Source organism: Armigeres subalbatus, chromosome 2 (assembly GCF_024139115.2).
Source record: "Armigeres subalbatus isolate Guangzhou_Male chromosome 2, GZ_Asu_2, whole genome shotgun sequence".
Classification (NCBI taxonomy): domain Eukaryota; kingdom Metazoa; phylum Arthropoda; class Insecta; order Diptera; family Culicidae; genus Armigeres; species Armigeres subalbatus.
The window spans coordinates 167,871,524-167,885,697 of record NC_085140.1 but is presented as its reverse complement, the minus strand read 5'-3'; the positions used below and the strand labels follow the sequence as shown (position 1 = coordinate 167,885,697).

The following is a 14,174-nucleotide window of genomic DNA, read 5'->3' as shown; positions in this document are numbered from 1 at the left end:
ATAACATTATTTTTCCTCGCATCTCGGTCTAGTGAGTAGAAGGGGTGTTGCCAGTTGGTGGTGTACTTTTTTAAATAGGCAAAAAAGGGGTTAGCAATTTTATGCTGCATTTGTTTAACTTTTACTGACGGTTCTTTTGTGGAAGTACAAACAGGAAAGGACATACATAATTATATTTTATCGAGCAAATGTGATACTGAGCAAGTCATGTATGAGCGCTGTGGCACACGTGTACTTTTATACCATAGGAAAACGCAATTGAAATCCGAGCCAACAGGAGCAAATTGTAAGCGCCGTCTGTACGCGATAGGGGAAGTGGATACAAAATGCCACATCAGTGGCATCAGATTCCCAGTAGTATCAGAAAATCAGTTCAACTTAAGAATACATGGATAACATTGATTAAGCATTCAGAATTACTATACAGTGTACTATGAATTTGGAACAGTACAGTTCAGTGCGTCCCATAGCTTTGGATATCTGGGTTTCATGATTACAGACAAACGTGGTTAAACTCTCTTCTTTTCTCTAGAGCGAACCTAGAAATATAAGTGAACATCGTGCTACTTGATGAATTTCTTTTTTCATATCATCACTTTTATGCCAAAATTTTCGATAAACAATTACAAAAATGTTATGACCGCAATGGGATTTGAACCTAGAACATCAACAAAAATGGCGATGGGACGCTATAGCCATACTACCACATCTACTGCACATTGGGATTAGGTTGTTTGTTCCATATAAATCGTTAACTCATTAAATGGTACTTTTTATATGCCATCTCTTTCCCTCTGATGAACTGGTACTGGTTCCAACCTAGGTTGGAACTTTTTAAAAACGAATTCGACATAATGTTCGACTTGTGCGCCAATTTAAATTGTGTTGCCATTGGCGTGATCGATCTTTTTCAGCCAGTGGCGGCGGCGGGCGTGGTAGCATCACGCCTATGGCGATCGACGGCGTGACTTGGAGTGAACTAATTTTACGTTTCGGACATTTCCCGAAGTTTCTTCGAAAGCTAAACAAAATCCTTCAGAAACTTCTCCATAAGTTCCAGGAATTGCTCCGGCAGTTCCCTCCAAAATTCCTCCGGAAGTTCCTCCAGGAATTCCTCCGGAAGTTCCTCCAGGAATTCCTCCGGAAGTTCCTCCAGAAATTCCTCCGGAAGTACCTCCAGGAATTCCTCCGGAAGTTCGTCCAGGAACTCCTCCGAAAGTTCGTCCAGGAATTCCTCCGAAAGTTCGTCCAGGAATTCCTCCGGAAGTTCGGCCACGTCGATGATCAAAAAATATTCGACGACGTGGCCATTTGGGCGGCGCCCACGTCTACAGCTAGTAAAAAATTAAAAGTAATCATGATAAAATGATAAAGTAACTACTGAAAGAGCCTCCCGAGCATTTTGCCCCATTCTCTCCTGCTCTTTAAAATTTTCAGTGCACACGCCGCGTTTGTGTGCCTGGCGCATCAGGGTATTCTATCGACACCCATCCAGCAACAACGGACGAAAAAGGGGTGGTAATTCACTGGTTCGCTGGTATTGTTCTTCAAATAACTGTAACATTTATTTTGATACTTCCCGGTTTGCCTCACAACTGTGGAAGTCGCCCCGTTGCCCAAACGAAGGGGGTTATATCAGAATTTAAACTTCTTGCCGCGTTTGTGTCGTGTTGTGCCCACCATGAGAACGGCAGGATTAGCTGGTGAAATGTATTTATTATTGGTTTGAACGGAGCGATTTTTAACATCGATGTCGCTTCAAAGCGGATTTACGCTTGTAATTTGAATTTTATTTGTGGTGTTTTTTTTCGTCGACTCCTTTGGGTGACAACCGGGCATCGGTGGTGCGTATCTGATAAAATAGCTTGATACGGAGGACATCAAAGTTGTGAGGGATGGGTGATATGAGAGATCAGCGTGCCCTTGTATTGACGGTTCAGATGATGAGGTATAATCCTTTTTGTGTTGTTAAATAATGTTATTTTAAAGCATTTCCTCTGTAATTAACGATTTAAGTACGGAAAGCATGCTATTTTGTGCAATTTAGAGAAGCTAATCCTTATTTATTGTTCAAAGTTATGTACCTACTTCAGGAATATGTCAGAACGAGTTATTTTGTACTTGATGCAGTAATAATGTTTGTGTGAATAGTTAGCTTCAGCGCTATCCTTTGTGACAAAAGCTCATATGAAAATCAGTGTTGGTACAATCTTTACATTTGATAGTTGCTGCTGCGTGATTGACCAGAGCAATCGTAATTGCTCAGGAAACCAATGGGTGGTGCATGGGATATGCTGTTTCCTATTTTGGGGATTTCGGAGATGTGCATTATATTCATATATGTAAAGTCCGTTTCAATAACTATTTAGTTTTATTTACAAACAACATTTCTCTTTCATTCAGTCGTGTATTTGATGTGTTCATAGTTCAGAACATTTTTTAATTGAATACATTGGTTATGGTATTAGTCGAACAGACAAATAGTCATAACAGCCATAACATTTTGCTTAGAAATCTGTCGCTCAGTTAGAGTTCATCCACAAATTACTAATATATAGCTAATTTACGTTAATAACTTGACGTAAATTGCAAATGAATCCTCACTTTGCAATCATGCTGCATGCAATAAAGATTTTCGGTAGATTTATTGTGTTTGATTGAAATTTCTATATGAGTAAGTTAGTCTATTTGTTGGTGGTGTTCGGTTCGCACTCATTCACAGTCACGATCATGAACGTCCCTCTTTAAAACAATGATAATAAATATGATTTTTTTCTACTATCCTACCTACGAATTGTATTCTGCATTACCTCTTGCTATAGTCAAAACTTAATATGCTAACGCCAGCCGAACAGTAGCTTCCAGCTATGTTTATCAGCGCGCGTGAGTGCCGAATTGTAACCGTAACCATTTCATCGTGCTACCCATTTTTTCATCAGTTCCGTTGAATGGCCTTGCAAAACACGTGTTGTGCACGTACTAAACAAACGCAAATGCTTGCCTTTTTGTTGTTTCGCATAATCATGACTTGTGTTTGACTTATTTTGTACAGACTATAATTTGTTGCGTTTTGCTTGTGCATCCACTACTAAAGCGCACCGTAGATGGGTTCAGTGTACAGGACTGGGGTAGCACTTCCGTAGATATCGGATCCAGCAATGCGCTGCGTCGATGTCGTCGATCTGATCTGACTTTTGTATCTGCAAATGAAATAGAAATTTAAGATGTTTGAGTGATACAATTCTAACATGTGACTAATCGATCATTGATATCATACCGCGTAACGAAATTTTGAATCTTGATTGAAAGATAGATCACATTTCTGATGACTCACCTCTTAGCTAAGCAGCACGCAGTCATGGTGGAAGCAAAGGCAGCGAACCCGATCAACCCGGCCAGTATTACCAGCCAGGTGCCAGATGATGCTATCAGTGCTGCCGCGGGAGGCTTTCTCGATACGGAACAGGAATCAATCTTGTGGACGGAATACCTCAGGTAGGTTTCGATCAGAGCATCCTTCATCTCTTGACTGTCCATAATTTTCATCATATCGAGCGGTGAAAGTGCCGAACCGTGTCGCGAAAGCTGGAAGCAGGAACTGGTGGAGCTGAAATCTAGACTGTGATCTGGTTTGGCTAGCACTTGGGCGTCGAAGATCGAAAGCTCGAGATTGTACTCTGTAAGACGTGACTGAAGTTCGGAGGCAAAATTGCCCAGGATGGAGTTTATATCTGATGGTGGTTTAGAGAAAACGAACCGCAGTAAAGACTTGTCACGTATCACAAAAATTCTCATCTGATTGTCCGTGATGCGATCCGCTATGTTAGAGTTGTTGGCTCTAATAGTCATTTGGAAGAACCCATCCACATAATCAGACATTGATCGTGTTGTTCGAATTTCACCTGTGGCATTGTTGAGATTGAAAATTGTAATGTAGTTTTCAGTATGGTTATCTCTTCGATAGAACTGGGGAACAAATGCAATTTCTTCAAGGCTGTAGAAGATAGGAGATGCACTTGAGTCTTCGTCACGAGCTCTACATTGTGCTATTGGAGTGTCGATTGGAACATTATGTCGGATTCCAACAGTTTGATTTTCTTTTTCAAACTTAGGAACATGATCATCAATATCTACTACGTGAATGATAATTTTTTGTTCCGATTTATCGTACTTATTATAACTCGTTATTGTAGGAACAGGATCAATTTTATACTTGAAGCATTTTATGGTTAAGCTAATTTGATCTATTTTTTCGCGATCTAGCGGGGCAGTTGTGGTGATTATAGCGGCATTTGTCTCCGTCCGCGAGATTTTGAACAATCCCAACTCATTACCATCTATGAATTCGTAGTCTATGGCACCATTATCCCCAATATCTTCGTCTACCGCTGAAAGATTACCGACAATTGATCCAGCAGGTTGTTCTTCAAGAACCATCATTTCGGTCGGTTGAGCATCGACATCTCGCAGGAATCTTGGCTTATGATCGTCAATATCGAGAACGTTGATCCGAAGAACAATGGTCGACGCTTGTGGTGGTTCGCCCATGTCACTCACTTCAATGATAATGTTGTACATGGACTTGGTCTCGCGATCTAATGACTTTGTAGTAGAAATTAAACCCGTTTTCGAGTCAATTCGGAACGATTTAGCATCCTCAATATCCGATTGAATACGGTAGCGCAGTGTTCCACTTGGCGTGGCAGGACTATCCGGATCGCTAGCAACCACTTGAAATACTGGTGCCCCAATCGTTGCATTCTGAAAGAGAACAAAACTCATCAATTATATGTCAAAACAGTTCTTTTAAGCACACCCTCTTGTTTCATCATTCTGCCGCTCTCGCAAGCCGCCAGAGCAATCAATCAAAAACGTCCCTCCTGTTCACACTAGACATATTCAAGCGCCATATGAGCATGCACTTTATCATCGTTAGAAGTCAGCTTGTCTATGCTTACCTCGGTCACATTAGCTATTTGTCCCACTTTCGGTGCGATGAAGAAGGGAATTCCATCGTTAGCACTGATATCTCCTATGTAGAGAGTGAACGTGACGTCACTGTACAGGGAACGCTGCTTCGGCAGCTGGCTTCCACTGTCCTGGGCTCGGACAACCATTTCGTACGGATCCGAACGACCCTTGCCGGTGAGGAGCACCTTGGTTTTGATTTCTCCCGTTTTCGGGTTGATATGAAGAAGACCTGAAAAATTGTTTAAATAATAATTGATTTATTTAATAGGGCTGATACACAAATAATTTCAACAATTATTTTGTGATATCAATGCTCCCGTTTTAGGAGAATCATGGATTGCACTGAACATAACTCGAACAATTTGAAAGTTGTAATATCCGGGAACTAGGAGAAAAGAAAATTAAATTTTATAAACCATACGAGATTTCCAAGCCAGTGCTTCGCTGCATGAATTGAACATCTTTAGCCATTCTATCCATAACAAGTTGAACCAAAAATAGAGGGTGCAGGGGGGTTTGTATTACAACGGTCCTATCAAAAAAGCCCGGATGCCATTAACCTGATTCCATTCGCCTGAATGACAAACGCCCGAGTTTCATTAGCCCGAATAGCCACAATCCGGGACCTCCGGAATGGTTATTTTCTAAATTGAGCCAAAATAGGTCGTGCGACACCTCAAACTTCATGATTTCACAAAACAATGATCGGAATGATATTTCCAGGCTTCCTCTTTTAATATTTTTTTCGCAAAAAAATTGATTTTGTTATTACTGCAATAATTTTTTACCCTATGAATCAATATGGTCAAAACTCAGGTGTGGTAAAATTCAAGTTATATCTGAGCTCTGGTAAAATTTTCAGCAAAATTGGTTCACACGCAATCGAGATCTAGATTTCCAAAGTTGACCATTTTGTATAAAAAACGGGAAGTGGGCTTTTTATTATGCAGGTCACTGTAGTAGGTATTTTTAAGAAAATTCTTGGAAAATTTCTAAAGAGGTCTGAAGAAAAAGCGGGAAAATTTTCGGAGGGAAATGAAGGGAATTTCCCGGAAAAACTCTGTAAGGTTTTCTGGGCGAATTTTTGGAGAAATTCTGGAGAAGTTTTCCTGGGATTTTCGTGAGAGATTCTTGAAGGAATTTGTGAAGGAGTTCTTGTAAAACTTTTCGGAAGAATTACAACAATAAAATTCCCGGAGAATTATTTTTCAGAATAATTTATTTGTGAACGACCCTCCGGGAGAAACCCAGAAGGAATTTTGGGGTAGGAATTTCTGGAAGAATTCCCAGAGGAATGCGCGTAAGATTTTCTAGATCTAGATTTCGCAATTTAATTTCCATAAGAAGTTCTTCCAGAATTCCTGGATAATCTTCCGGAAGAATTCCCGGGAGGTGGATTTAGGGCAATTCCATGTAAATTACAGAAAAAAAATCAGAAGAAGTATCTGAAGAGCCCTCGTGGTAATTTCTTTAGAGTTTGCAAAGTAATTTATGAAGTGTTCTTGGAGGAGTTTCTGGAGGAACTGCTGAGAGATTTTCAAGAGAAATTCTATGAGTATCTATTATGCATCTCGAGAAAAACTAGAATACTGCGGCTCCTTCTGGTTCCTCCTCATGATATTGCTATAGTCACTAAGCACGATAGAGTAAATGAAAATCTTACCCACCGTATGTACTTGTCAAAAAACACACTCCATGTGACTCAGTGACTCCGGTTGTCTGTCACTAATACAATTGAACCCTGCTGTCGTTTCGGGACCGATTTGCGATTTGGGCGTAACTTATTTTGTAAACAAACATTGGCAGGTGAATTCCTGTCACAACAAGCATTTTATAAGGAAACCACGTACGGATCTGACAGATTAAGCTTTGCTCTACCAGATAAGGGAATTAGTTTGGGATGAAAACGCTTGCATTCTCCGGAATCCATAAAGCAATGTTTGTTTACAAAATAGGTTACTTCCGATTTGACAAAAACCACGTAGTTTTGTTTTGAGCGGGAAAGTTCTACCTATCTTTCAATCCGGCGGCTATCTTGACGCTTACCTTCGCAGTCGAGCTTGCGAGAGTAAGACCCCCGCTGTAATCTTAAAAAAGATAAGCGCGACAATATTTAAGAAGTAACAAGACATCTCGAGGATTTCTTCAGCAAACATCCTGAAACTTTCATATAAATACTTATGGAGGATTTTCTATTTTTTTTTTGAAGGAATTATCGTAAAATTTCTTGGAGGCGCTTCCGGAGAAATTCCTGGAGGAACTTCCGGAGGAATTCCTGGAGGAACTTCTATAGGAATTCCTGAAGGAACTACCGGAAAAAATCTTAGAGGAACTTCCGGAGGAACTCCTGGAGGAACTTCCGGAGGAATTCCTGGAGGAACTTCCGGAGGAATTCCTGGAGGAACTTTCGGAGGAATCCTGCAGAAACTTCCGGAGGAATTCCTGGAGGAACTTCCGGAGGAATTCCTGGAGGAACTTCCGGAGGAATTCCTGGAGGAACTTCCGGAGGAATTCCTGGAGGAACTTTCGGAGGAATTCCTGGAGGAACGTCCGGAGGAATTCCTGGAGGAACTTCCGGAGGAATTCCTGGAGGAACTTCCAAAGGAATTCCTAGAGGAACTTCTGGAGAAATTCCTGGAGGAACTTCCGGAGGAATTCCTGGAGGTAATTCTGGAGAAATTCCTGGAGGTACTTCCGGAGGAATTCCTGGAGGAGCTTCCAGAGGAATTCCTGGAGGAACTTCCGGAGGAATTCCTGGAGGAACTTCCGGAGGAATTCCTGGAGGAACTTCCGGAGGAATTCCTGGAGGAACTTCCGGAGGAATTCCTGGAGGAACTTCCGGAGGAATTCCTGGAGGAACTTCCGGAGGAATTCCTGGAGGAACTTCCGGAGGAATTCCTGGAGGAACTTCCGGAGGAATTCCTGGAGGAACTTCCGGAGGAATTCCTGGAAGAACTTCCGGAGGAATTCCTTGAGGAACTTCCGGAGGAATTCCTGGAGAAACTTCCGGAGGAATTCCTGGAGGAACTTCCGGAAGAATTCCTGGAGGAACTTCCGGAGGAATTCCTGGAGGAACTTCCGGAGGAATTCCTGGAGGAACTTCCGGAGGAATTCCTGGAGGAACTTCCGGAGGAATTCCTGGAGGAACTTCCGGAGGAATTCCTGGAGGAACTTCCGGAGGAATTCCTGGAGGAACTTCCGGAGGAATTCCTGGAGGAACTTCCGGAGGAACTTCCGGAGGAATTCCTGGAGGAACCTCCGGAGGAATTCCTGGAGGAACCTCCGGAGGAATTCCTGGAGGAACTTCCGGAGGAATTCCTGGAGGAACTTCCGGAGGAATTCCTGGAGGAACTTCCGGAGGAATTCCTGGAGGAACTTCCGGAGGAATTCCTGGAGGAACCTCCGGAGGATATCCTGGAGGAACTTCCGGAGGAATTCCTGGAGGAACTTCCGGAGGAATTCCTGGAGGAACTTCCAGAGGAATTCCTGGAGGAACTTCCAGAGGAATTCCTGGAGGAACTTCCAGAGGAATTCCTAGAGGAACTTCCAGAGGAATTCCTAGAGGAACTTCCAGAGGAATTCCTAGAGGAACTTCCGGAGGAATTCCTGGAGGAACTTCCGGAGGAATTCCTGGAGGAAATTCTGGAGAAATTCCTGGAGGAGCTTCCGGAGGAATTCCTGGAGGAGCTTCTGGAAGAATTCCTGGAGGAACTTCCGGAGGACTTCCTGGAGGAACTTCCGGAGGAATTCCTGGAGGAATTCCTGCAGCAGCTTTCAGAGCACTTCCTGGTGGAAATAACGGAGGAATTTGTGGAAGAATTTCGGAAAATTTCTATTGCTTGAAAGAAGCTCACGCCGTCTCGCAGCCGCTGCCGATTATCAACGGCGTGACGCCGCTACGCCGCCACCGCTGGCTAATAATGATCTATCACGCTGTCGCCGACAAATTTTCAATCGGCGCACAGGTGTATTCCTGGCTTCCAAAATTTGTATTACAGCGGTTGTATCGCAAATGCCCGAATACCATTAACCTGAATTTCATTCGCCTGAATGACAAATGCCCGAGTTCCATTCGCCCGAATAGCCACAATCCGTGGTCGTGTCAAACTTCATGATTTCACAAAACAATGTTCGGAATGATATTTCAATGCTTCCTGGACCACTCGAGTCCAATCCGGCTACAATCCGGAAGACCAAAATAGGACGTGTGATGCTTTAAACGGCATGATTTTACAAAACATTGATATGAATGATATTTTTAGGGTCCTCTGGAATGGCCATTTCCTAAATTTAGACCAAATAGCTCGTGCGACATCTCAAACTTCATGATTTCATAAAACAATGATCAGAATAATATTTTAAGGTGTTACTGGGCCACTTTGGTTCAATCTGGTCACGTAGGCCACAATTCGGAGGACAGAATGGGCATTTTCTAAATTGAGTCAAAGCACGTCATGTAGCACCTTGCAATGCAATGATGATAGAGATATTTGTAGGGTTCCTGGGCTACTTGGGATCATCCCGCTACAAAGTAACGGATAAAAGTAATGCTACTCTCATACAATAGTCCAGACTTAAATCACCTACTATTTTGTGCAAATTGCTCAAGGCTAATGCTAAAGAAATATATAATTTAAGTGAGTAAAAATCATAGTACTAACCGTTTGCTTCTCCTTCATTAAGGAAATCGTACCGCACCTCTCCTCCGGGACCTTCGTCCGGATCATTGGCCGTAATGGCAATTACGAACGTATCTGCCAACACGTTCTCCGGTATGACGGCCGTGTACGCCTTCTGGCCAAAAACGGGTGCATTATCGTTCACGTCCAGAACATCGATGATCACTTCTGTGTATCCTCGTTTGGCGTCGCTCGTTTTCCCAGGCGAATCCTCTGCCGTGATCATTAGCTTCAGCACCGATTGCTTCTCCCGATCCAATGTTTGTCCCTTTGCTATGGCGATCGCACCTGTTCGATTATCAATCATAAACAGATTTGCATGGGAACCGGATAAGCTGTACCACACGGAGTTGTACCCCAGAAGCTCATCCTTTTCAGTCAGGACAGCATCGTCATCTGTGGCCTTCACAACCAGCACTTGATGAGGATATCGATCCGATTCCATTACTGTCACTCTATAGACGTCTTTTTCAAACGCCGGAGCATTGTCGTTGACATTTTCTATTGTAACGTTCACGTAGGCCAGTGACTGCCTTTTGCGGTTACTGGTCATTGCACGTACCACAAAATTAATATGGGTTTTGTTGATCGTTTCATAATCCAATCGTTTGTTCAGAATAATGTCACCCGTTTTTTCGTTCAAACTGAAGTATCCATTAACATCGGCCATAACCATTTCAAAGTCCACAATTGGAATGTCGGCCACCGGGTCTTCAGCTTCAAGTTTCATCACAGAACTACCTATCGGAGATTCTTCCTTCACTTTGACCTCAATTTTTGGTCTAACCGTGTTCCACCCTTTGTTTTTGAAAACTGGATTGATATCTTTGAATGACTGTATGTAGAGGGTGACTTCAGCTCGATCTTGTTGCATGTCTACGTTGTACTCCGCATTCACGTCAACTGCTCTAACCGTGAGCGATATAACTGCTGCGTAGTTGTAGTCCAGAGTACTGTTCACGTAGATAACACCTTCGTCTTCGCTGATTCGGAATGCGGTCTTGTAGTCATATGTTGAAGTAGTATGCAGTGGAATGCCTGCCTTAGATTTGGCCGTGATAGGATCGACGATTGAATATAATATTCTAGCATTGACGTCCGTATCCGTTGCAGTAACTTGGAGCACTTCGGTATCCGCACTGCTTCGTTCGGAAACATATGCCGTATAGGACTGTTGAGTGAATTTCGGTGGTTTGTCATTAACGTCTTGAATTTTCACATACACGGTGGTAGTAGCTGTTTCAGGGATTGGAAAACCGGCATCGATTGCGTTGACGACAATTGAATAACTTTCAGGGTTGGAGTCTCGATCGAGTCGAGCATCACGTGCAACCGTTATTAAACCGTTTCTGGAATAAAAAAAAACGTTGAAAGTAACCACGTGAAAAAAGCTTGTTAGTCACAGATAAACAATCATAACATATGGATCAAATTATTCGTCATCCTAGTTGTGGTCAATAATAAATTATCCATTGTTATGTTTATTTTTCTGTTGGATAGTTCTAGGAGAAAACTTACTGATCGTTTATTTCAAAATTATCGCTGGCACCAACGATTTTGTACATCAGAAGATCATCTATTCCATCGGGATCAGTTGCGCTGACACTTATGACATTATACCCGGCGGGTGCATTCTCCGGAATGCTTACTCGGTAGCTTGGCGGACCGGGGATATCATTCTTTCCATTCATAAACAATCCTTTGAATATTGGTCGCTGATTGCCTGATATTCCCACCCGGACCAAAACTCGTGTATCATTTTTCAACGGTGGTACTCCGTGGTCCGTCGCTACAACAATCAACTCATATTGGCCTCGCTCCGTATCCATTGAGTTTACGGGTTGCGTTATCTTGATTTCTCCACTGTCGGGATCAACCGTGAAGACATGTCCGGAAATGCTGTTTTCCGATTCGATAGAATAAGTGACTTTCCCGCCACCTTGCTGCGGACCATCCTGATCTGTGGCATGTACGTAGAATTGTGGTTCAAACTCTATGGCTCCCTCGCGGATCGTCCTGGTGTACTCCAACGACTCAAAAGTAGGATGGTTGTCATTTACGTCCATAATGTCGATCAATAAGTTGGCATTGGTTTCTCGTTTTCCACCATCAGTAGCGACCAGCGCTAAACTGTAACTCTTTTGCTCTTCGTAGTCTAAGTTGAGATTTACGAACACGCCACCTTTTTCTGGATCTGTGTAGAAATATTCTGCTCCGAAACCTTTCACGGAATAGGTGAGTTTTCCAAACATGCCGGTGTCGTGATCCATTGCGGATATATCCGCAATTCTAAAACCTTTGGGAGAGTTTTCTTTCACTCGAAGCTTGTAATTTGTTTGTGGGAAAATCGGAGAGTTATCATTGGCGTCTTGCAGGTGTACTGTTACTTCGGTTTTGGATTTTTCCACTCCATTCACCGATGCAATTATGTCGAATATGAAGATACGCATGTCGCCATCCGGAACATCATAGTCCAGTTTAGAAGAATCTACAACTTTTACCACAATGGGAGTCCGTCCTTCACCATGCTTTGGAACTACGGCAAACACTCCTTCGGAGTTGTGAATGTTCCTGAGGGAAAGTGAATATCGGCTGTTTGCTCCGAGATCCATGTCAGTGACAATAATTGCAAGATCTGGAAGGGGAGTATCGTTTTCCAAGTTTTCTGGAATGGCGACTTCAAATGATGGTTTGTTGAATACAGGAATGTGGTCGTCGACATCGGTCAGGACTATGGTAATTTGCGAGCTTGTGGAATCTCCAGGAACCTCATTGTTTATCAACTCCGTGGCACGTACAGAAAAGGTATAGGCTCCACCATTTTTAGTTATTTTGGGATCTTCTCGATCAAGCAAACGATCGGTGGTTACAAGCTCGGCTACTCCCGCTCGAGGGTTTCCAACAAACCGTAGTTTGAAATGTCCCATCGATTCATTTTCGAGAGTAAGTACGATTGGCCGAGGACTCCCCGTGTCTCCATCCGTTGCGTTGATCGTAAGAACTATTGTCCCTTCAGGAGTATTCTCTGGTATTGACGCTGAGTACGGTGCATTTATGAATACGGGTGGTTGATCTTGAACATCTATGATCGTGATGGCTACAGTAGCATACGATTTCAATGGATTTGTAACAGCTCCATCCTTGGCCTGGATCGTCAGGATATAGGACGGCCTGGTTTCAAAGTCTAATGTCTTTTTCAGAATTATAGTTGCTCCGTATTTCCCCTGAGCAATCTTTTCCGTCATTACTTCAAACACTTCGCAAATGTCGTCGTTTTCTTTCGTAGGGTCTAGATAGCAAGAAAGTTTAACATCTGCGTTCATGCCCTCATCGAGATCGGTGACCACTATTTCCGGGCTAATCTTGACGGTGCTTCCCGGTTTAGTGGACTCACTCATTGTTGCGCTGTACGGTCGTCCAATAAACGTCGGAGCGTTGTCGTTGTAATCACGTATCGGAATTTCACGCCTGAGCGAGATGGTGTTTGGTTCCGTGCCCAGCACACCTTCGTCTGTTAGGATGGGAAGAAAAAAAAAGTATAAACACATGCGGTTGGGACAGCAGAGTCGGCAATTGCAAATAACGATTGGGAAAGCGTTTTAGTAACAGCTTGTTGGAACCGGTGTACAAGGTGATGTAAGGTGATTTGCTTTGATAATTAATGGCAAAACATCCGAAGCGTTTACATCTACATCGGTTGAACCAGTTCATCGGACGATTAAACTTCAAAGTGACGTCGATTTTTGCATTACCTGTTATGCTGATGATTACTTCCACGCTGTCCTGAAGCTCTCGATCAAGCGATTGTCGTAACCGCACGACGCCGCTGTCACGATCCACGCTGAAAACGGGTCCCGATATACTGTATCGTAGTTTGCTTCCCTCAGGGTCAATGCCTGCAAAGAAAAGGAGGGAACATAGAATTATGAATCGTTCTACAGGATGGTGAGTGAAATAAAATGTCACAGAGTGTGTCTCATTGTGCTGCTCCAATTAAGATGTTTTCCCTTGATCATTTTGTGATTCTGTTGAAGCTTGATTTCCATTATGATGTTTCTATGAATATACTAACGAGTGCACACGTTTGATATTATGTATGTGTTTGGGACTTTCAGAATTTCAGAAATTGCAGTTTGATTGAAATAAATTATTAAGGGCCAATTCGGTTTTACGGCGTAGTTTACAACAATTATTGGAAAATTATATAAACTAATTGGACCAATACTTATGTAAGTACTCTTGCAATTATGTTTCCCTGATTGGTCAAAAATATCATGTTGAGGAAGCAACAATAAAAAAAAATCATGAAGATTTTGAACGTTCAAAATATTTTTCGGCATATTTGATCCGTTTATTTTATACAACTGTTTTACAAAATATGCAAAGGATCAGTAGATCGAGGGCTATACTGCCGCTAACCGCAAGTCGAACACATCTGTATATGGAGGCCCATAATGCTTTGGCAATTTTGATATAAGCTAAATATTTCAAATCATACAGTCATTATTATTTAAGGTTTGACTA

General features: G+C 42.5%; 1 protein-coding gene across 1 annotated transcript in view; it reads right to left on the bottom strand.

Moving 5' to 3' along the window:
• Positions 1 to 2,348: 2,348 nt before the first annotated feature.
• Positions 2,349 to 14,174, bottom strand: part of LOC134211142 (protocadherin Fat 4) — a 71,732-nt gene continuing 59,906 nt past the window's right edge. Inside the window, exons 2-7 of the mRNA XM_062687782.1 lie at positions 13,403 to 13,546; positions 11,169 to 13,161; positions 9,633 to 10,999; positions 4,959 to 5,200; positions 3,335 to 4,761; positions 2,349 to 3,200 (exon numbers count right to left, since the gene is read on the bottom strand). Coding sequence (XP_062543766.1) covers positions 3,089 to 3,200; positions 3,335 to 4,761; positions 4,959 to 5,200; positions 9,633 to 10,999; positions 11,169 to 13,161; positions 13,403 to 13,546 — 5,285 coding nt within the window. The 3' untranslated portion in view covers positions 2,349 to 3,088. The remainder of the gene's footprint in view (positions 3,201 to 3,334; positions 4,762 to 4,958; positions 5,201 to 9,632; positions 11,000 to 11,168; positions 13,162 to 13,402; positions 13,547 to 14,174) is intronic.